At 43.3% G+C, this 21,617-nt stretch overlaps 1 protein-coding gene across 2 annotated transcripts in view; it reads left to right on the top strand.

Annotated features, from left to right (window-relative positions):
* The first annotated feature begins 4,318 nt into the window (after window positions 1–4,318).
* The window catches only part of Prrg4 (proline rich and Gla domain 4), a 28,960-nt gene continuing 11,661 nt past the window's right edge, over window positions 4,319–21,617 (top strand). Inside the window, exons 1-5 of one of the 2 annotated variants that reach the window (NM_001109203.1) lie at window positions 4,319–4,615; window positions 4,969–5,089; window positions 13,274–13,437; window positions 14,862–14,910; window positions 18,075–18,207. In NM_001109203.1, coding sequence (NP_001102673.1) covers window positions 4,987–5,089; window positions 13,274–13,437; window positions 14,862–14,910; window positions 18,075–18,207 — 449 coding nt within the window. In that variant the 5' untranslated portion in view covers window positions 4,319–4,615; window positions 4,969–4,986. Of the gene's footprint in view, window positions 4,771–4,968; window positions 5,090–13,273; window positions 13,438–14,861; window positions 14,911–18,074; window positions 18,208–21,617 lie in introns of both variants that reach the window. The other variant, XM_087653838.1, reaches the window with a different exon arrangement.

Below are 21,617 nucleotides of genomic sequence, written 5' to 3'. Positions count from 1 at the left end.
TGTGTCATTTTTCTATAAGTGTCAGATATGAAAATCGTTTTGCATAAACTTAGCATGAAAAAATGAAAATTCATTTGGAATACTATGATTACCTGAGCATGCGTTTACAAAACAAGCCAGAAAAGTCATGTGGTGAACACCTGTAATACCAGTTCTGAGAGGGTAAGGCAGGAGGAACAGAATAGCAACGGAAGGCAGAGCAGGGCTGTACCCTGAGAGACCGTGAAAACAGTTAGCAACCAACAAACAGCCGAAGGAAAGGAAATGGTGGGGCCGACCGGAAGGTTATGATAAGAAAAGAGGGATTGCGAAATGAACTGCTTACAGCTGTAAAAAGTGACAAGCTCTATGACAAACTGTGACAAAAGTCCTTGTCACAGGGACACCATTTCAAGTTCCTAGATGCCTTGAAAGGACTATAGGTTTTTTTTTTTTGTTGTTGTTGTTTTTTTGGCAGTTCTGCAACTTTATTTGACATGTTTGATGAATCCTCATCCTCATTACGCTTTCTGGACAAACGTACCCGGATGCGGTACAGAACGTTCCTTATTTCCTTGGCCCAGACAGCTTTATTGAGCCTGGTGTCAATGCTCACATCTGGAGTCCCCATCTCCTTCATGGCAAATATCCGAAATTTCTTTGAATGCCCGAAGAGCACGCTTCTTGAAGTCCACGCCATAGTTGCACTTGTGAATGTTGATGGTGTATTCCCGTGTCACCACCTCATTGATGGCAGAACGGCCCTTCTTCTCGACATGCGGGAGCCATCTAAACGCAGGCAACAGGGAGGTTCTAAGCAGGCAGTGGGAAAGCCCGGCTAAGGTGACCCCGGCAGGGCAGGGCGTCCTCCTGCCGCCCCAGACCGCAGAGAAATCCCACCAAGGCTGCCGACCCAGCGCCCTGAGCAGCTGGAGCCGGATTTCAGAGCCACCAGGAATTTTTTTTTTTTTTATTAGAACATATAGTTCTCATCACAGCCCATGAAAGAAAATAGATTACATTTTTCAGGGCTCTTGATTTTATTGAAATATTTTGTTATTTATAACCACTGTTCTTCAATGGTGGAATTAAATCTAAACTCTGTCAAAAGTTTCCCAAGAGGGCGGCTGGCAAATGTTTCAAATAAAGTCTTTAACCTCTATGCAATAACTCTGAAGAATACCTTCACACGGATACATAATTAACATTGAGGAGTAGGAGTCCTTTCTTCTCTGCTTACTGATTTTACTGGGGTAAATTAAAACAGCAGCCAATTGCTGTTGAAATGTCAAGGCTAAATGTCACAGAAACGTAAGTTCAGTTGCTCTCCTATTCCAGAGCTGCAGTCAGCCATATGTCTCTAAGGACAGGATTGTGACCCTACATAGAAGAGCTTCATGACTACGACCTAAACACTTCCCCGTCACAGCCTTTGAGTCCATCCCCAGGCCCACACAGGGGATGACGGTTTCCATTTCATTCTTGAATTCACATAGGTAAGTGGGTGGATGCGTATGAGCTCAAACCCAGAGATGCATCGACACACCATCCAAGTCCACTAACCTCATTGCTCTGTTCTTTTCTTTCTTTTTTTTTTTATTTCCTTTAAAATTAATTCTTTACCCATTGCCCTTCACTGCTTAATAATTAGACAGTACTGGAAAGACTCAAGAACCTGGCTGCCAACCACTCACTTCTCCATGCGTCAATATCCCTCTGCGAAATGAGAGTTAGAGCATCTGGCCCAACTCCACAGATGGCCAGAGAAATGCTATGTAGAAGGGAGTTTAAAATAGAACTTAAAAAGAGAACTTTAGGGTAAATAAAACTGTAAAGATATTGTGATTATAAAAAAAAAAATAGTAATAGGGCTGGAGAGAGGTCCTGAGTTCAATTCCCAGCAACCACATGGTGGCTTGCAACTATCCCGATGCCCTCTTCGCTTGTGTCTGAAGACAGTGACAGTGTACTCACATACATAAAATAAATAAATCATAATAGTAAAATAAGAAATCAAATGCAGAAAGTAAATGACAGAACACATCAAGAGTCTGCTACTAGCTCTCTCCCTCTCCCTCCCCTTCTCCTCCCTTCTCCACCACCCCACCTCCAACCTCAGAATATCTTTCAGTTCCATGGTGGTTGTGTATGTGTCCTGCCAAATGCTATGCCATTCTTAGTACCCTTATCTAAAGGAAACATGTAGCTTGTGATTCACCGCTGAGAAACAATCTTGCCGGTTCTGACTCCCCTTACAGCTAGCTAGTCTATAAGTGCTGATATTTGATGTGAGCACAGAGCCTCCTTTGTTCCAGCCCAAATTCCCAGCGAAGTGGGTAGACTCGTTCTACCGAGGAATGCTATCAGATTCCTGTCTGCTGACTTCATAGCAGGGAGCTTCTCACTATTCGCCTCTCCCTAAAACAGTGTGAAGCTGACAGCAAGCACAGGGCCAGGAAAACCCCTACTCTCAGGAGTTGTCAGACAACGGAAACTGGATTAGATTGGGGGCAGGGCTCAAAGTTGGGTGGGTGGAGAGGTGAGGATAGGTATGGGATGAGTTGGGGGAGGAGAGGTGAATATGATCAAATTCTCAAAGAATTAATAAAATGCTATTTTTAAAAACAGTGTAGCTGAGTGGTGTTGCTGCCTTTAATTCCAGTACTCTGGAGGCAGAGGCAAGCAGATTTCTGAGTTAGAGGTCAACCTGGTCAAAATGGTGAGTTTCAGAACAGCCAGGGCTATACAGAGAAACCCTATCTTGAACACACACACACACACACACACACACACACACACAATCAATAAATAAATCAATAAAAGTGTGAGGCAGTGCTACCTGACTAGCAACCCATCAAAATGCACTGAATATAATGACTAGGAGGGGTCTCTTCTGACTACTGGGAAGGAAGTAATGAAATCTGCCCTTGCCCTAGTAGAACTTGACAGTTCTACATTCTTAGATACAGACCTCAGAAAGATCCAGTTCTCCCAAAAGCAAAATGGTATTTATCTCTCTCTTCCCAGGGCTTCCAGCTAAATGAGTGAGCGGGAGAATGGGTCTTCTGAGAAAGCTATTTCTGATTCTTATGCTCAACCAAAAGGTATTTCTAGTTCCTCCACGGTCTGATCTCCACTGCTTAAACAAGGTGAAAGAGCAGACTGTTATCCAGACTGCTCAAACTTCTAGGGCAGGGGGCACACATAGTGTTTGGAAGGAAACAAAAGCTATGTCTGCAAAGTATCTGGAAATTTTTACTTGACTCCGTGAATCAGAATAAAAGAGACAATAGCCTTTCAGGGAAGAAAACAAATCTGGTGAAACGTGAATTAGCCGAAGCCTAGGAAAGAGTGCAAATGGTATTTCATTTTGCTCTGTTTCAGCCTGATGAAGTTCCAGGCTACTCTGGCCAGGGAGCAAAATTTAAATATTATTCCCAAGAGGAAGAGAGCATGTTGGTGTGGGGGTACACCGTCCCCCATCTTCTCACACTGTCAACTCCAGGCCTCTTGAATTATTTCTAATTATATCTCTCACACAACATTTTTAAATAGAGAAATTTTCAAAATTTAACTTCATCTCATGATAATGAAGTGTGCTTATTGGTCTTGCTGTTTCTGGGGGTGTAGAAAGAAAGAAAGAAAGAAAGAAAGAAAGAAAGAAAGAAAGAAAGAAAGAAGAAAAAGAAAAAGAAAAAGAAAAAGAACTCAACTAAAAGTTCAAGATCTAAGATTACTTGTTCAAGAAGGATGAACTTAAGTGTCCGAGTAGCTATGGCCAAAGATTCTTAATAAAAGCAGAAATATTCTGAGAACAAACATAATTTGTCACTTTTGCTTAAATTTACATACCGACACTAACCTAGTAGTATGAAGATACTAGACATCACTAGTACTCATCAACTGGAGTTTTATTCGTTAGCAGAGTGATGATATCATTACATGTCAAATAGCTTCTGGAAATTTCCACTGTAAACCCGAGGGGGGAAAATTGAAAGTAAAAGAGGTGAAATCTTACATTGTTATCGTAGAAACAACTTGGAATCGGAGACATTAAGTATTTTGTAGACAACCCAGACCTGGTGAAACACATCTGAGAACTGTGATTGTTTTAATTAATTTTTTTGGTCACGTGACAATGCAAATGAGGAACAAAGTATATTTTCTCGGATGAATACTGTGTTCTCACCCCTGGACCACCCTGCGAGAACAGCCAACCTCAGGTAACCTCGGGAGCCCAAGCTTTGGGTCTAAGTTCAAAACTCCTGTTGAGCCTTGGGTTCTCTGTTAGTCAGCCAACTGTGAGCGTCCCATTTGCATAGGGCTGGGGACTACGCAGGAGAGCCGCAGGAGGAGCGCTGTCAAGTGGCCCGCCTCTCCTCCTTGTCCCGCAGGGATGGGAGTGGCCCCAGTACACAAGCTGGGCCCGGTGCGGCGCACGTTCCCGGAGCGCCCCTGCGCGGATCCTAGGCGCCTCCTCCGCGCGCCAGTGTCGCCTTGGAGCCTGAAAGGGCTAGGCTCCGACTGTCTCCGAGAGCCAGACGCGTACGCGACACAGGGACCAAACCACCTTGGGGACAAGCAGATAATTAGACTCCCGCCCAGGGGCTGCTGGAACATGTGCCCGGGGACACAGGTGCGGCGCCGGGAGGCGAGGGGAGGAGTGGGAGAGTCACCCGGAGAGGAGACGGTGTCTCAACGGTGGCATTCCAGCACCTAGCTGCCTGTCAGCGCTGGCGAGAGTTGCGTCTACCTGGGCCAGTGTCCGGATCTCTCCTCCGCAGATTCCGGGTAACAGCTTTTGTTCCCAGGCGCTCCGGGGAGCCACCTGCCCGGGCGCCTTGGATCCGATAGATAAAAAAAACAGCGCGTGGGGTACAACAGGTCGTTGACTCAGTTCCAACTAAAACCCAACCAGTTGAGACTTGGGCTGCTTCATTTCTTTTTCTTTTACTTCTTTTTAATGTGTCTTTGTCACTTTTGTTTTAGTTTGACAGTTGCTAGACTATGTTTCCACTTCTGATCGTACTCAGCCAGCTGCCCAGACTTACCCTCGCATTTCCTCTTTGTACCAGAAGCCTAAAGGATTCAGAACATGCCCCAGAAGAAGGTAAGTAAGCATGCTGCGGATTGGGGGAAAATCCTTCTGGAAACCAGAAGTAGTTTACTGTATAGATCTCAAGCCAAAGTGTGGCAGGGGGAATTACACGCCTTCGTGAACCACAGAGCAACAGCGTGTCCTTTGTTTTAATTTGTGGCTTTCTTGTTTAGAGTTGTGGGTTTTTAACTATAATATGTACAAACTTATCTCCCCTAGTAAACAGATGTTTAACACCTGGTTTGTGGTTAACTCAATTGAAAGCCTATTTCGAAGTCCAAAAATCGGTGAAACTCTGTGTTACAAAGAGCAAAAGGGTGCTTCTTGGAAAGATTGGCAGAGAGGCCAGACTCTTGTCAGGACTTGTTTGTGCACCGCTGGGAGTCCCCATATAGACAAGCGCTCTGCCGCTGAGCCACATCCTGTCCCCTAGTCTGGATTTGTGAGATTCCAAGCAAGTAACTCTACTCCCTTAGTCTTGACCGACTTCCTTGGTAGAAAGGCAGGATGACCCTTCTGGTCGTTCCAAACGTTGTCTAGATAAAGACAGATGCTTGAGAGATTAAGTCTAGCTTGCTGGCCCAGAATTTTCGGTTACAGGTCACAAATTGGTTCCTGCTTCCATTTTAAAAGCCTAACCTAGCAAAACCAGAAGTGAGAAGCTAAAAAAAAAAAAAGCTTAGGCTTTCCACATCCTTCTCCCTACTTAGTCACTGGGTTTTGCCACCAGCACCAACCAGCACTTTGGATTCACTCAGCTCACGCATTCCTGCCCCTTATTATATTCCTTATCCCTTTTTATCAGATCAGTTCTCAGTTCGTTTTCACTTGAATAGGATCTGTTACTAATACTCCTGATAGACTCATTCATGATTGATGAAGTGTGCTCCCCTCACTCTGTGTGTGTGTGTGTGTGTGTGTGTGTGTGTGTGTGTGTGTGTGTGTGTTAGGAAAGGACAATACTTTGGCCTAAAGGAATCACATTCCTTGGCAAAGTTCTGGGCAGTTAGATAGACAAATTTGAAACAGAGAGAGGTTGTTAGAATGAAAGGGATCCTTGTACTTCCCAAGCCTACCACCTTCCGTAAGTCCACCCGTAGTAATGGTCCACGCTCGGGGAAGACACCATGCTCTCCGGGATGGTTGTGAGTACGTTCATCCACATGAACACACAGGCACATCCAGGCATTGGAGTTACTGTCAGAAACATCATAAAATAATCCAGAGGTCAGAGCCGAGTGCAAAGGGCTACAGCTGTTTGCAGGAAATGAAAATGAGTCAGAGGCCATATATAAGCACACATTGTGTGTCAGGCCCTCTGCTGGCTGCTAGAGACGGAGAAAGGACTGTCATTCAGGCCTTGGAGGAGCTTTCACTCTGCCGGTGGAGGCAGGGTAAACAGATACTCTCAGTAACTCAGTAACAGAAGAACAGACAGAGGACCCTGAAAGAAACGGAAAGAGTAAGCAGCAGCAGCTGCTTGTGTTGGCTGCTGACGCTGGGAGAGCTGTGTGAGACACAGGGAGCGCTTCAGAGCTTCCCATCTGCAAGTGAGAGAAGATAACATGGGGATGGTTGGGCTTTTTTTTAAAGATGTATTTATTATGTATACAGCATTCTACCTGCATGTATGCCTGCAGGCCAGAAGAGGGCGCTGAGATCTCATTATAGATGGTTGTGAGCTACCATGTGGTTTCTGGGAATTGAACTTGGGATCTCTGGGAGCGCAAACAGTGCTCTTAACCTCTGAGCCATCTCTCCAGCCCTTTACACAGGAATGTTAAAGGCACACTGTCCCTCCACTTACCTTCAATTGGTGCATTTCAATCACCATCACCTACTCTCCCACCCCTACCCTCCCACTCCCCAACTCCCACCCCTCCACCCCCACAGATGCCTGAAACCTCAGATAGTACTGAAATCTGTAGATAAACCTGGCATATTACCAGATGTGGTCTGTTCAAAATGGCTAACGGACAGGTAGTGCACACACTGTGAATGCTGTGAACAAGCGGTTGAGTCAGATTCTGGACAGAACTGAATAAAAGGGCAGGGCTTCTTATCATGTTACTCAGGATGCTGTGTGATTCTTCCACTCCATAGTTTTAGGCATTGGTTGGTCTGGGGTAAACTATACAAAGTGAGATTGTGAATCTGGAAGTAATTATTACTGAAACTGAGGGTGGGGAAGGGAGCCCCCAGAGAGGTCTGCTAAAACTCTTAGGACACTGTTGAAACAGAAGGATCTCATTTAGGAAACAGAAGAGAAGAATGGAATATTTTAGTAGTGAATTTGTAACAATGGACTGTGTGGACAGGCAACCTCTTAGGGAAATTTAGGACAAGAGAAACATAGGATCAAAAGCCATGCACCCTCCCCCACTCCACACAGCGGTCAAAGGGAGGGAAGGTAGCAGCCCTCACTGGGGGCCCTGGACATTCCAGAGACGTTTGCTGCTTTCCAAATAGAAGCAAATTTGACAGTGTTTCTCCTGAGAGCATGAGGAAAGCAGGAGGAAACAGAGCTGGCCTTGAAGGTTATGTATAAGGTTGGCCACTGACAGAGCCAATGACTTCAACTAGAAGTGGCTCACTGCAGATCCAGGAAGGCACATTTAGGTGAAGGTCATGACTAATCTCATAGGTTGTACTTATGACGTTATCATAAATATTTCAGGAAAAGTAAAAATGTTTATAGATTTTTTCTTTTGTTTTCTAATTAAACGTGGTTTTAATAGCCTGGTGCGGTAGCATGCAACTGTAATCCCAGCACTCGGGGGAATCTTTATAGGTTCAAAGGCAGTCCTGGGTACATAGTAAATTCCAGGCCAGCTTAGGACACAGAGAAACTCCCTATCCAGAAAGAAAAGTAACTTTGCTGGGTCTCAGGGTAGAGTGTGTGATGGGTCTTCCTAAGTCAGAGGATAGACTACCTATGAGAGAGTTGACAGTGGTTCTTTTTACTTTGTTTTTGTTTGTTTGTTTGTTTGTTTGTTTTGTTTTTTGTTTGTTTGTTTTTTTCGGAGCTGAGGATTTACTTTGTTTTATTTTGAAAAGTAAGATATGCTCTCATTTTATAACCCAGGCTATCCCACACGCATGGTAGCCCATCCCTGCCTCAGCCTTCCGAGTGTGGAGATTGGAGTACAGCCACCATGCCTGGTTGGCACTGTCTCTTTAGCTAGTAATTGTAAAAATCTCAGCCTCTGTGAGAAGTAGGAACACACAGCAGGCTCATGTGGCTGGGCAGGCTCTGAGCCACTTCCTCACAGGTTTCATCTTTAACCCTCTGCTGAGTTGAGTCACACAGGCTTTCCCTAGGAACTGCCTCTACCTGTAGAATTTAGGTCCAAGTGTAAGAGCTAGAAAGATGGTTAAGAGCGCTTACTGAACAATCATGAGGACCTGAGTTTAGATCCTAACACGCACATAACAAGCCAGTAACTCTACACAAGGCTGTAACCAGAGCTCTCAGTTGGGAAGACAGGAGGACACCTGAAGAAGCCTTCTGGCTTTAGGCCTAGCAGAGAAAATAAAAGTCCCCTGGGTTCAGGACAAAACCCTGTTTCAAGGGAATAGGCTAAGAGACAGAAAGGACACCAGATGTCTTAGTCAGGGTTTCTAGTCCTGCACAAACATCATGACCAAGAAGCAAGTTGGGGAGGAAAGGGTTTATTCAGCTTACATTTCCATGCTGCTGTTCATCACCAAAGGAAGTCAGGACTGGAACTCAAGCAGGCCAGGAAGCAGGAGCTGACGCAGAGGCCATGGAGGGATGTTTCTTACTGGCTTGCTTCCCCTGGCTTGCTCAGCTTGCTCTCTTATAGAACCTAATACTACCAACCCACAATGGGCTGGGCCCTCCCAACTTGATCACTAGTTGAGAAAATGTTTTACAGCTGGGTCTCATGGTGGCATTTCCTCAACTGAGGCTCCTTTCTCTGTGATAACTCAGGCTTGTGTCAAGTCAACACAGAAAACCAATCAGTGCACCAGATGCCCCTTTCTGGCATCTGCACATTTGTATTCATACACATTGTTGTGCATTCTTGTTCTCTCTCTCTCTCCCTCCCTCCTTCTCCCTCACTCCCCACTAAATGGACAGGTACATAGAAAGAAGTGAGAGAGAGAGAGAGAGAGAGGGAGAGAGAGAGAGAGAGAGAGAGAGAGAGAGAGAGGTATAAAGGAATATAGATCCAAGAAGAGCGCTTTCCCATAGTTAGTTAAGAAAGGTAATTTTGTTCACACTAAGATTTTTTGGCCTCTCATGTGCCAGCAACTAGCATCTCCCTTTTTGTGGATCCTTCCCACTAATGTAGTAAATGTACTTGTTGCTCTTGTACAGGTATCTGGTTTGGTTTCCTGTACCTACATGGGATGTCAAAACTGTAATTCTAGTTCTGGCAGCCTCTAGCCTCTGTAGGCACCTACACATACACAGAGCACATAGACTCACCTAGGCACACATAATTAACTTTTAGAAACATTAAAGAGAGAACATTATGCTAACAGATAAGCACATGAGAAGTAGGTTGGGGCTAAGTGTTGTGGGGGACAGGGGAAGCAGAGCTCGGCTAAATATGGTGACAGATAGGCCAGCGGTCAGATTAACACTGAGCTCCATCCCAGGAAGATGAAAGCAAACTAAGGAACACGGTAGGACCCAGTGTGGGGCGCGCGCGCACAGCAAGCTGCAGCTGAACACAGGCGGAGGAGCGGAAGGAGCCCCGCCCAGAAAGGCAGGGGCCGCAAAGAGGAGGGATTTGGACTTTTTTTTTTAAAGATTTACTTCATGTATGTGAGTACACTGTAGCTGTGTTCAGACACACCAGAAGAGGGCATCAGATCCCATTACAGATGGTTGTGAGCCACCATGTGGTTGCTGGGAATTGAACTCAGGACCTCTCTGGAAGAGCAGTCGGTGCTCTTAACCACTGAGCCATCTCTCCCCCCTTTTTAATTTATTCACTTTACAACCCAATATCAGCCCTTCCTTTCCTTCCAGTACCCCCTCACACAAGTCTTCCCCCTATCCTGTCTTCCCCTTTTCTTTTGAGGAGGGGAAGCCTTCCTCTGTGTGTTGCCTCCCTCACTAGCTTCTCCCCTCCCCCAACACAGGATCTTTCTAAGGGCTTTGGCTTCATTTGTAGGAAGTAGGACTGCCTTTAGGGGGCTGGAAAGATGACTCAGAGGTCAAGAGCACTGTCTGTTCTTCCAGAGGTCCTGAGTTCAAATCCTAGCAACCACATGGTAGCTCACAACCGTCTGTAATGAGATCTGGTGCCCTCTTCTGGCCTGCAGGCAGACATGCAAGTAGAACGCTGTATACATAATAAATCTTTTTTGTTTTTTTCTTTTTTTCAAAGGATTGCCATTAGGAGGTTTGGGTTATTGGATTTTTTCTTTTTTATGTAATATTTTTATTACTTTTAGAGAATGCTATTAGAAATTTTTCGAAAAGGCAAAGTAGGAAAAAGGGAATTTGTCGTCGTTGTTGTTTTAATCTTTTTACTATTTTTCAGATAGGGTCTCCCTGTGTAGCTCTGATTGGCCTGGAACTTGTCATGTAGACCAGGCTGACCTCAAACTCATAGAGATTCACTTGCCCATGCTTTCTGAGTGCTAGGATTAAAGTTCACCATACCCAAAAAAGTTGTTAATATATAAATATATCTACATATATAATATCATATATAATATGTACATATGTATAAATATCTATATGTGTACTATCATATGATATACACATATATGTACATATGTATATCTATAGATAGATAGATAGATAGATAGATAGATAGATAGATAGATAGATAATAGATAGATAGATAGAGATTTTGAGACAAGATCTCTCTGTGTGGCCCTGGATATCCTAGAACTTGCCATATAGACTCCTGTATATTGTCCTCTGACATCCATGAGCATGCCACAGCATGGGCATACCCACATATACATACACTTACTCATGAACATACATTGCACACACATGCACACAGGTATTCAAAACTCTTTCATTTATGTATTTGTTTATTTTATTTTTGAGACCATGTCTCTCTACATTTCCCTGACTGTCTTGAAACTCTCAGAGATCTGTCTGCCTCTGTCTCCTGAGTGCTGGAACTAAAGGTGTGCACCACCACTTCTAGCTTAAACGTTTCTTAGAGTCTCTTTGGCTATTGTGTTAGCATCAAGGTGTAAAGGAACCAGGACACCACTTACAAGCTACTGCAAGAATGCCCATGAGGGGTGACAGGGGCTTCAGAAAGTTGCCATTCCTCATTTGACAAAGCAAGGAACTCCAAGAGGACAGGGGAGAAAGAACAAGTGTTCAGGCCTCCTGGTCTCTGCCTTGTGAGATAAAGCAACTATTGTTAGGACCCCTTGGTTCCAACAGCCTGTGCTGTTATAACAGAAAACCTAGTACTAGGACTGGGTCTGAGGCTCCATGATAGAGTGCTGGCCCAGCCCATGTGACTCCCTGGCTGCCATCTCCAGTACTGCCAGGAAAAAAAGAGGAGGAAATTAACTCTCTGGAATAATAATAATAATAATAATAATAATAATAATAATAATAGAAATAGAAATATTATGTGAATCACAGAAATTATTTTTGCTAATAGTCATAATTTAAAAAAACAAAAAGAAGTCAGGCATGGAGGCGTGCACCTTTGACCCCAGCAGTACTGCTATATATTTCTATAAGTTGAAGACCAGCCTGATCTGCATAAAGTTCCAGGCCAGTCAGAGCTACATAGGGAGACCCTGCATCAAAAGTAATTAATTAATTAAATCAAAAAAAAGAAAGAAAGTAACAAGCAAAAATAAATAGGTGAAATAGATTTTAATAATTTTTTTAATTTTACTTAATATCCATAATGCTTTTGCAAACTATACACAATGTGAAACTTGCCTGTGCTCTTTCACATACTTTCCAATATGAAATTTAAAATTCTCTGTCTTTTAGGTCTGTTAGACTAGACACTTTTCTAGTACTTAGTAGTCGGATATGGACGGGGACTCCTGAATTGGTCAAGAGCAATCTAGAAAATTCTAACCTTCTTAGATGGTTAGTGTATAGAAAGAAATCTCTGGCAGAACCTGAGGAGTCTTAAGACATAATAATGGCCAACCTGAGAACACAAAACACGGGAATGGTATTGTTATCCCCTCCCTCATTTTTTGCTGTCAGCCTTGCTGTGTAGCCCAGGCTGGCTTCCAGGTCAAGGTCCCCTGCCTCACCCTCTCACAAGCTCCACCCTATTAAGTTCTCAAATGTGAAAGAGAGTCTACAAAGTACTGTGGGCATTTACCTAGAGTGGGATGAATGGCTGTGAGTTCATCTCCTCAGCATATAATTTTATACACTTAGGAATATAAAATTCTATATTTTAGTCTAAGCTTGTATAAAACCCTCAACACATAAATGTTAATTTGGGACTGGGGAGGCAGCTGAATGGGTAAGAGCTCTTGTTATGAAACCCTGACAACTTCAGCCTTGGTCCACATCACTCATTAAAAAGCCAAGAATGGCCATTCACGCATCTGTAAACCCAGCACAGGTGGATTCTGGGAGTTTGCTGACCAGCCAGAATAACCAGAGTTGCCAGTTTTAGGTTCAGCGAGAGATTCTGCCTCAAAGAGTAAACTGGAGAGAGAACAGGGCACCTAACATTCTCTTCTGGCCTCCAAATGGGAAGGTGTACCAACAAATGAGAACATGCATCTCACACGCAAATACACATACATGCACATAGAAATACACACATGCACACATACACACACACACTCAAACACATACTCACACACAGTTAAAAAAAATAGCCCCTCAGTTGGATCCTAGCACTATAAAGAAAAAAAGGAGGGAAGGAAAATCAATAAGGGAACCAACCTTTGGAAGTAAAGTAGTCTCATCTGCTATTTACCAGGGAAAAAGATCATCTGGAAGGATAGTCATCCATTAATAGTTTTAAGTTAATGATTTGGAGCAAACACACCTCAAACACTGTCTGGAATTGCCAACATTTTCAAGGAGCCATTTTTACGGATGCTACTTGTGGAGGCCAATCTGAAAGTCATCCAGGAGAGGCTGCTACAGTTCACCCATGTCAAGAGAATGATACCCTTTTCCTCCAGTTAAAACAGGAAGTTTCTGCATTATCTTGATTGCATCTGAAACCTTTTCTTTTTCTTTTTCAGTCTTTGCATCAAAAGAAGCAGCGAGCATCTTCATGCACCGCCGTCTCCTGTACAATAGGTTTGATTTAGAACTCTTCACTCCTGGGGACCTGGAGAGAGAGTGCTATGAGGAGTTTTGCAGTTATGAAGAAGCCAGAGAGATTTTGGGGGATGATGAAAATACGGTAATTTGTCTAGTGATATCAATTATCTGAAAAGTTACTTCATTATACTTTAAGAAAGTGGCACTAAATACATTATAGACCTGTGTCTTTTATTTTTAAAAAGATTTATTTTTATTTTATTTATATGAGCACAGTGTAGCTGTCTTCAGACACACCAGAAGAGGGCATCAGATCTCATTACAGATGGTTGTGAGCCACCATGTGGTTGCTGGGAATTGAACTCAGGACCTCTGGAAGAATAGTTGGTGCTCTTAACCACAGAGTCATCTCTCCAATCCTATGTAATTTAAGGCAGTTTTTTTTTTTTTTTGCATTGGAAGTCTCAGTAAGTGGAGATCCTCCTGCCTCTGCCTCCTGAATGCTGGAATTAGAAATCCATACCTAGCCTAAGGAAGAAAAGAAGATGATTCTGAAGATGAATTCCCCTTTAATGTGTGTGAGTGTCTGTCTGCATGTGTATCTGCGCATTACATGTTTGCTGGTGCCTGAGGTCAGATGAAGACTTCCCAGTCCCCTGGAACTGGAGTTATGGATGGTTGTGAGCCATTGTGTGATTACTGGGAACTGATCCTGGGTCCTCTGCAAGAGCAACAAGTGCTCTTAATCCACCAGCCATCTCTTCAACTCCCAGTGTTTAAAGTTCTCCTAAAATATAATTAAAGCCTGCTTTAACCTAGGTAATATGGAAAGCAGAGAGGTAACATGGTGGAATCTTCTGGAGAAATGTTAAGTGCTTTGCTTTCTCTGTATGTAAATCGTGCCAGGGCTGCTCTCCTTTCTCTCTTTGCTCTGTACTGAATAAGAAGCTCCCCGGGGATCCTTCCATTGCACAGTGAGGTGCCCTAGTTATTTATTCTTCCATAATCCTTGCCTGCCACTCATTTCCTACAAATATTTCCTAAATGTACAGAGGTGGGAAAACAAAGAATATTCTCTCTAGCCATGCCTGGACTCTAATGATGTTTTTCATAATTAAGAAAAATATATTTTCTAATTTAATTATGGTTCCTCAAAAATGAAACTTTTTGTATTCTTTCGAAGCACACAGAATCTAAACTGACTCAGAGATGACTTTGCAAGTCCGCAAAGTCAACTATCCCAGCAGACGAGCAGAAAATCGCCCTCAACTCCCATCTGGTACCCTTGTCTCCTCTCAGATGGGACCTTCCCACTGTCTCGGAAAGAGCCCAGCTGGGTGAGGGGAGAGGCCAACAGGGCTTGGTAACAGAGAGAGAGCTGAAACAACCCCTTCACCAATTAACCAGGCAGCAGAAAGGGCAGAATGAGTCACTCCCTTTACTCGCAAGGACTGGTGTCCTACCTGTGTCACATGCTGAGAGCTCACCACCTCCAATCTAGGTCACCAGAAACAAAAGAAACAATGATAAATTACATAAACTTAAATTTTCATCTTTTCTTCCCAGATCACATTTTGGCAGGATTATTCAGTTAAAGGGCCAACCACAGGATCAGGTAAGGCGAAGAACCACAGACAGTAATGCTTTCCTCGTCTCGCCTTATGCTAATCCTCTTTAGTTTTAATGTTTGAGTTTGGCTATTGCTCAACACGCATACCGATCGAGGACGGTTTCCCAATTATATGCTGGGCTGTGTGAGACAGAAGGCTCCCTTCGTCTCTTTGCACACTGAAAATCAAGTTTGGTGAGATAGTCGGGAAATGAGCTAATGGGCACAAAGGTGTTTTAAGCAGCTAGGCAACGTTAAAACTTGCACAAAAGTAAAGCTCTGTTAGTTCTTATAATCTTCTGTTACTATTACAAGCGAATAGAATACCTATGGCAGGTAAGTGAGATTGCTGGGTAAGATTAAAGATAGGGAAGGGGCTGCAGCTTCAGTTATGGAGTGTTTACCTAGCAAGCTCATGCCCGTAGGCTTGATCCCCAATAACACACATACACACACACACACACACACACACACACACACACACACACCACATACATACACACACAAACACACACACCATATACCTACACACACAAACACACACACCACATACATACACACACAAACACACACACCACATACATACACACACAAACACACACACCACATACATACACACACAAACACACACACCACATACATACACACACAAACACACACACCATATACATACACCCACAAACACACACACCACATACATACACACACACCACATACACACACACACATACATACATACACATACACACATGCACCATACACACACATGCACACTTACACATACACACACACCATATACATACATACACACACCACACACATGCACACACATACACACACACATACATACATACATACATACATACACATACACACACATACAGACACACACACACACACACACACACACACACACACAGCTGGTACAGTGCTTGCCTGAAGCCTCAGGTTTGAGCTTCAAAATGACATAAAACTGGATATGGTAGTGTACACCTGTAATCTCATTGGTTGCCTTCCTTAGTTACATAGTGAAGCCTGTAATCTCATTGGTCGCCTTCAAAGTGAACCCTGGGTCCTAGAAGACCCCACCGACCCCCCCACCCCGGGAGCAGGAGGAAGAGGATGACCAAAGATCTATCTCGGCAATAGGATATATGTCTAGCATGTACAAAAGTCGAGGTTCAGTCTTTGGTACTAAAAAGAAAAAGAAGGGCTGTAGAGATGTGGTGAAGAGCACTGATTACTCTTCCAGAGGTCCTGAGTTCAATTCTCACATGGTGGTTCACAACCATCTGTAAGGAGATCTGGTGTGCATGAAGACAGTGACAGTGTACTTATATATAATAAATAAATCATTTTTTTAGAAAAAGAAAAAACAGGAGGGGAGTGTTAGAACTGAGTAACTTCGGGAGAAGGGAAAGACTTCATCTTATCTGTATTGGTCATCTCAAGATGCTTTGTTTTCTTTTTAATGATTTGACTTAGGGCTGGAGAGATGGCTCAGCAGTTGAGAGCACTAGCTGCTCTCCCAGAGGTCCCGAGTTCAATTCCCAGCAACCACATGGTAGCTCACAACCATCTGTAATGAGGTCTGATGCCCTCTTCTGATGTGTCCAAAGAGAGTGACAGTGTATTGGCATACATAAAATAAATAAATCTTTAAAAAGAAATTTGATACATCATAATTGTACCTATTTATGGAATACAGTGTGGTATTTTAACACACATATACAATGTTCAGTAATCAAATCAGGGCAATTAGCATAAGTATCACATCAAACTTTTATCATTTATTTGAGGTGACAATACTCAAAATCTTCTACTTTTGAAATCTCTAATAAGTTATCAGCAAGATCTACCCCACCACGCTTAACATTAGAACTTCCTGGTCCTATCTGATTATCATTTTGTTCTTGCTACCCAGGTGGTTTTTTTTTAAATGCCTTCCTCCCAAGTCCCCTTCTAGCCTTATTTTGATCATTTATTTAATTAATCTCGCACTTGATTCTTTCATTTGTTTTAGATAGGCTCCTCCTGTAGGAGACTGTTACAAGGTTGCCTCATAAATGTACCAAAATGTATTTAACTGAGCAAAGTACATGTTTACCCCTCTCACTGTTGGCTATTATTCATATAACATGACCTGTTTAAGTAAACAAAAGAATTGGGTGTCTAAGAAATACCATTTAAGAGCTGGCAAGACGGCTCGGTGGGTAGAGACTCTTGCCGTGAAAGCTGAATTCAACTCTCAGAACTTCCATGGTAGGCGGAGGAAAAGACAACTCTCAAAAGGTGTTCTCTGACATCCACACGTGTGCCATGACACGCCCCCAACACACCCACACACACACACACCCACACACACACACACACACACACACACACACACAACACACACACACACCCACACACACACACAACACACACACACACAACACACACACACACAACACACACACACACAACACACACACACCCACACACACACACACACAACACACACACACACCCACACACACACACACACACACAACACACACACACCCACACACACCCACACACACCCACACACACACACACACCCACACACACCCACACACACACACACACCCACACACACCCACACACACACACACACACACAACACACACACACACACAACACACACACACCCACACACACACACACACAACACACACACACACACACACACACACACACACACACAGTAAATAAAAGGACAAATGCCATTTACATTTTTTCAGGCAGGTTCTCTAACAGTCTAACACAAAGACTTTAAGGTAAATCAGCATTGCCTGGCCTTTAATCCTAACACTTGGGTTTGAGTTTGAGGCCGGCCTTATCTACAGAGCTGGTTCCAGAACAGCTAGGGCTACACAGAGAAAACGATGTCTTAAAAAAGAAAGAAAGGAAGAGAGAGAGAGAGGGAGGGAGGGAGGGAGGGAGGGAGGGAGGGAGGGAGGGAGAGAGAGAGAGAGAAAGAGAGAGAGAGAGAGAGAAAACAGAAAATGAAAAGAAAGAAAAAATAAAGATAAATTAGTTATCAATGCTGAGAATCTTCTCAATAATGTGCTAAATGTATTGAGATTGTGGAAGATGTTTTTCAATCATGCCATTAATTGTATGTTTTTTACTGTTTTTTTTTAAAGATGTTAACAAAGAGAAATTCGATGTTATGAGCCTTCTGACTGGGTTGACTGTCGCTGGCGTGTTCCTAGTTGTTTTCGGCTTACTTGGCTACTATCTATGTATCACCAAGTGTAACAGGCGGCCATATCCGAGGTAAGTCAAAATATTAAACTCATTAGTATGCATTCCGCATTGTTATTTTTAAGTAGATCAAACCGATAACTCTTTGTTTTTAGGTCTTTACGATAATCTTAGATAATCAAGAAGACTGGGGGTTGGGGATTTAGCTCAGTGGTAGAGCGCTTGCCTAGGAAGCGCAAGGCCCTGGGTTCAGTCCCCAGCTCCGAAAAAAAAGAAGACTGTAAAGGCAGTACAGAGACTTTTCGTATACCCTTTGCTCAGTTTCTCCCGTTATTTCCAAATATGTTGCCATAGTCCAGCTGTCAAAAATAAGCAAACTGTGCCAGAGATATGGCTCAGTCAGTAAAGTCCATTCTGCACGAGCATAAGACCTGAGTTCAGATTACCAGCAACTAGAAAACCCTAGTGCGGCAGCATGAGCCTGTCATCCGAGCTTCAGGGAGATGGGGACAGAGACTCGCTAGGGCTTGCCAGTCTGGCTTAATCAGCAAGTGGCACTTCAGAGAGAGAACCTGTCTCAAAAAATACAGTGGAGAGTAACTGAGAAAAACACTGATGCTGACTTCTGACCTACACACACATACATAAAACATTGTAACATCATCACTAACTAAACTAAATTTCTATTTTGCCAGTTTCTCTGTTACTGTCCTCTCTACTCCAGGGCCAGTTAAAGCCCCACACTACACATAATGATGTCTTCCCAAACTCTAGGCTGACAGATGTTTGGTGTTTTAACATCCATATTAACAACCTGATGATATTATTACGGGATTTTTTTAAGTGTATTTATTTATTTAGTGTGTATGTTGGCACCAGTGAGTCATCACAAACATATGCTAATGATGCTATTTCTAAGACCCTTCAAAAGAACACAAGATCTAGGTGAAGCTGCTCATAGCTACAATCCCGACACTTGAGAGGCAGGGGAAAGGATTCAAGCTCAAGACCGGTCTAAACTACATGCAGAGACCTGTCTCAGATCCCAAGACTGGAGCTTTGCCTCAGCAGAAGAGAGCTTGCCTACTAGCACATGTAGGCCACTCCTTTCCACACCACCGCCCCAATATTTTCAGAAACAGAAAGTCCTAATGTAACAAATCTGTGTGGCAGAAACAAATTAATTCAGGGACTAGAGGTGTGATTCAGTTGGAAGAGGGTTTGCCTAGTGTGCAAGAAATCCTGGGTTCCATCTCCAGCCCCACATACACCTGGTGTGGTGGCACAAGCCTACACATTACCAACACGGGTGGCAGGGGTGGGGGTGGGGAGGATTGGGGAGATGGGGAGGTGGGGGAGGGGTAGGCAGGAGGATCAGAAGTTCAAGATAATCCTTGGCTATGTAACAAATTGGATGCCAGTCTGGGACACATGACACCTTGTTTTAAGGGTAAGGGGTGGGAGGGAACCTGACTTTAAACTATTATTGATACCTCAAAATTAGTAAAAAACAAAATTATTACCAACTAAGGATAGGTAGTACGTTAACAGAGATTGATAGGGATTCATAGGAATCATAATTATTTGCACGACACTCTTGGTTAGGATTTCTTCTGCTGGGATAACACACCATGACCAAAAGCAACTTGAGGAGAATAGGGTGTATTTGGCTTACAAATCCTGGGTCACAGTCTCTTTAGGGAAGCCAAGGCAGGAACTGAAGCAGAGGCCATGGAAGGATCAGGGTTTGCTCAGCCTGCTTTCTTCTAGCATCCAAGACTATCTACCCAGGACTGGCCCCTACAGTGTGCTGGGCCCTCCCCTCCTGTATCAACCATTAGTCAAGAAAACGCCCCACAGACTTGCCTGTTTACTGATCAGTCTGATAGGGGCATTTTCTCAGTCGAGCTTCCGTCTCCTCTCAGATGACTGTAGCTTGCGTTGAGGTAGCAACCAGCATAGTTGCTGGTCATCTTAATGATTCAGTGTGAAGACATTTTTTAGAAGGAATACCAGGTGCTAATGGAGCTGCTGATATTGATACTTGTAGATTCCTGCTTACACTTCTAAAGTCAGCGAAGAGCTCGCATTGAGGACCACGTATCCTTCTCCCACTGCTAGGGATTGAAACCAGGCCTCATTCCACTACTGACAACCTCATCCCTAACCAGTTACAGATGGAAGGCTTTCGTCCACTTTAAAAGACGATTATACAATTCAGGTCTAAATATAGACTAATACAAAACCAGAAAACTTTAATTACACTGTTTAAATTTATGGAATAAGACTGTCCTTGATTATTTCATATCGAATGGAATAATGTGTAGAAGAAGGATATTCAATTAGAAATTAGAAGGCAAAGGTTTGGACATTAATTCTGCTACCGTTTAATAGCGGACCTTAAAGCAAATCCTTCCCCCTCACTTGTTGTTTGAGACATTATCTCACTAGATAACCTGTGTTGGCCTCAAACTCTGTATGTATCCCATGTGGGCCTTGAATTAATAAACCCTGAATTCTGGAATTACAGACATACCTCTAAGCCCCACCAAATTCTACTAAATTAGTTTTGTTTTTGTGTACGTGCTTACTTGAATTTATGTGTACCACATGTGTGCAAGTGCCTGGGAATGCCCAAGGACACTGGATCCCGGGAGCTGGAGTTATAAGCAGCTGTGGGCCATCTGATGTGAGTGTTGGGAACCAAACCCCAGAACTCTGCAGGAGCAGTGTGCTCTCTTAATGGCTGAGCCATCTCTCCTGCCCCTTTTGTGAAGTCGATGGTCTCCTCCTACCATTGCATAGGACTCGTGGGTTAGATTTATGTCCTTAGGTTTTTATGGCTCATGTTTATCAGATGGTCATCCCACTGGTCTGGTCAGGAATGATTACTGATTGACTGATTGATTGATTGAGACAGAGACTCAGGGGGATTTTTTTTTCTTAACTCTGAAATGAACGAGAAAAAAAAAAAAACCTCGATTCCTCTTAAATTTTCATAATATCTTTAGTCTTTTGTCAGTTTTCTGACTTTGGTTGTTTGTCAGAATTATCACTTTAAAAGTTACTCATTGGAGCTGGAGAGATAGCTCAGTGATTAACAGCACTGGCTGCTCCCAGCACCCATATGATAGTTCACAACCATCTGTAACTCCAGTTCCAGAAGATCCGATGTCCTCATCTGATTTCTGAGGGTACTAAGCACATACATGGTAAACATATGTGCACACACATACACTAAATAACATTTTAAAACTGTAACAAGGTAAAAATTAAAATAAGCAAATAAAAATTCTGGAGTACACTCCTTTAATCCTAGTACTTGGGAGGCAGAGACAAGTGTGTCTCTGTGAATTCAAGGCTAGCCTGGTCTACATAGTGAATTCCAGCCTATCCATGGCTACATAGTGAGTCTCTGCCTCAGTCAATTAATCAATAAATCAATCAATCACTCCTGACCAGATCAGGAAGATGGCCATCTA

The sequence above is a fragment of the Rattus norvegicus genome, chromosome 3 (assembly GCF_021556685.1).
Source record: "Rattus norvegicus strain SHRSP/BbbUtx chromosome 3, alternate assembly SHRSP_T2T, whole genome shotgun sequence".
In the NCBI taxonomy this organism is placed as follows: Eukaryota; Metazoa; Chordata; class Mammalia; order Rodentia; family Muridae; genus Rattus; species Rattus norvegicus.
The sequence above is the reverse complement of the archived record's forward strand: the minus strand, read 5'-3'. Positions and strand labels throughout refer to the sequence as shown.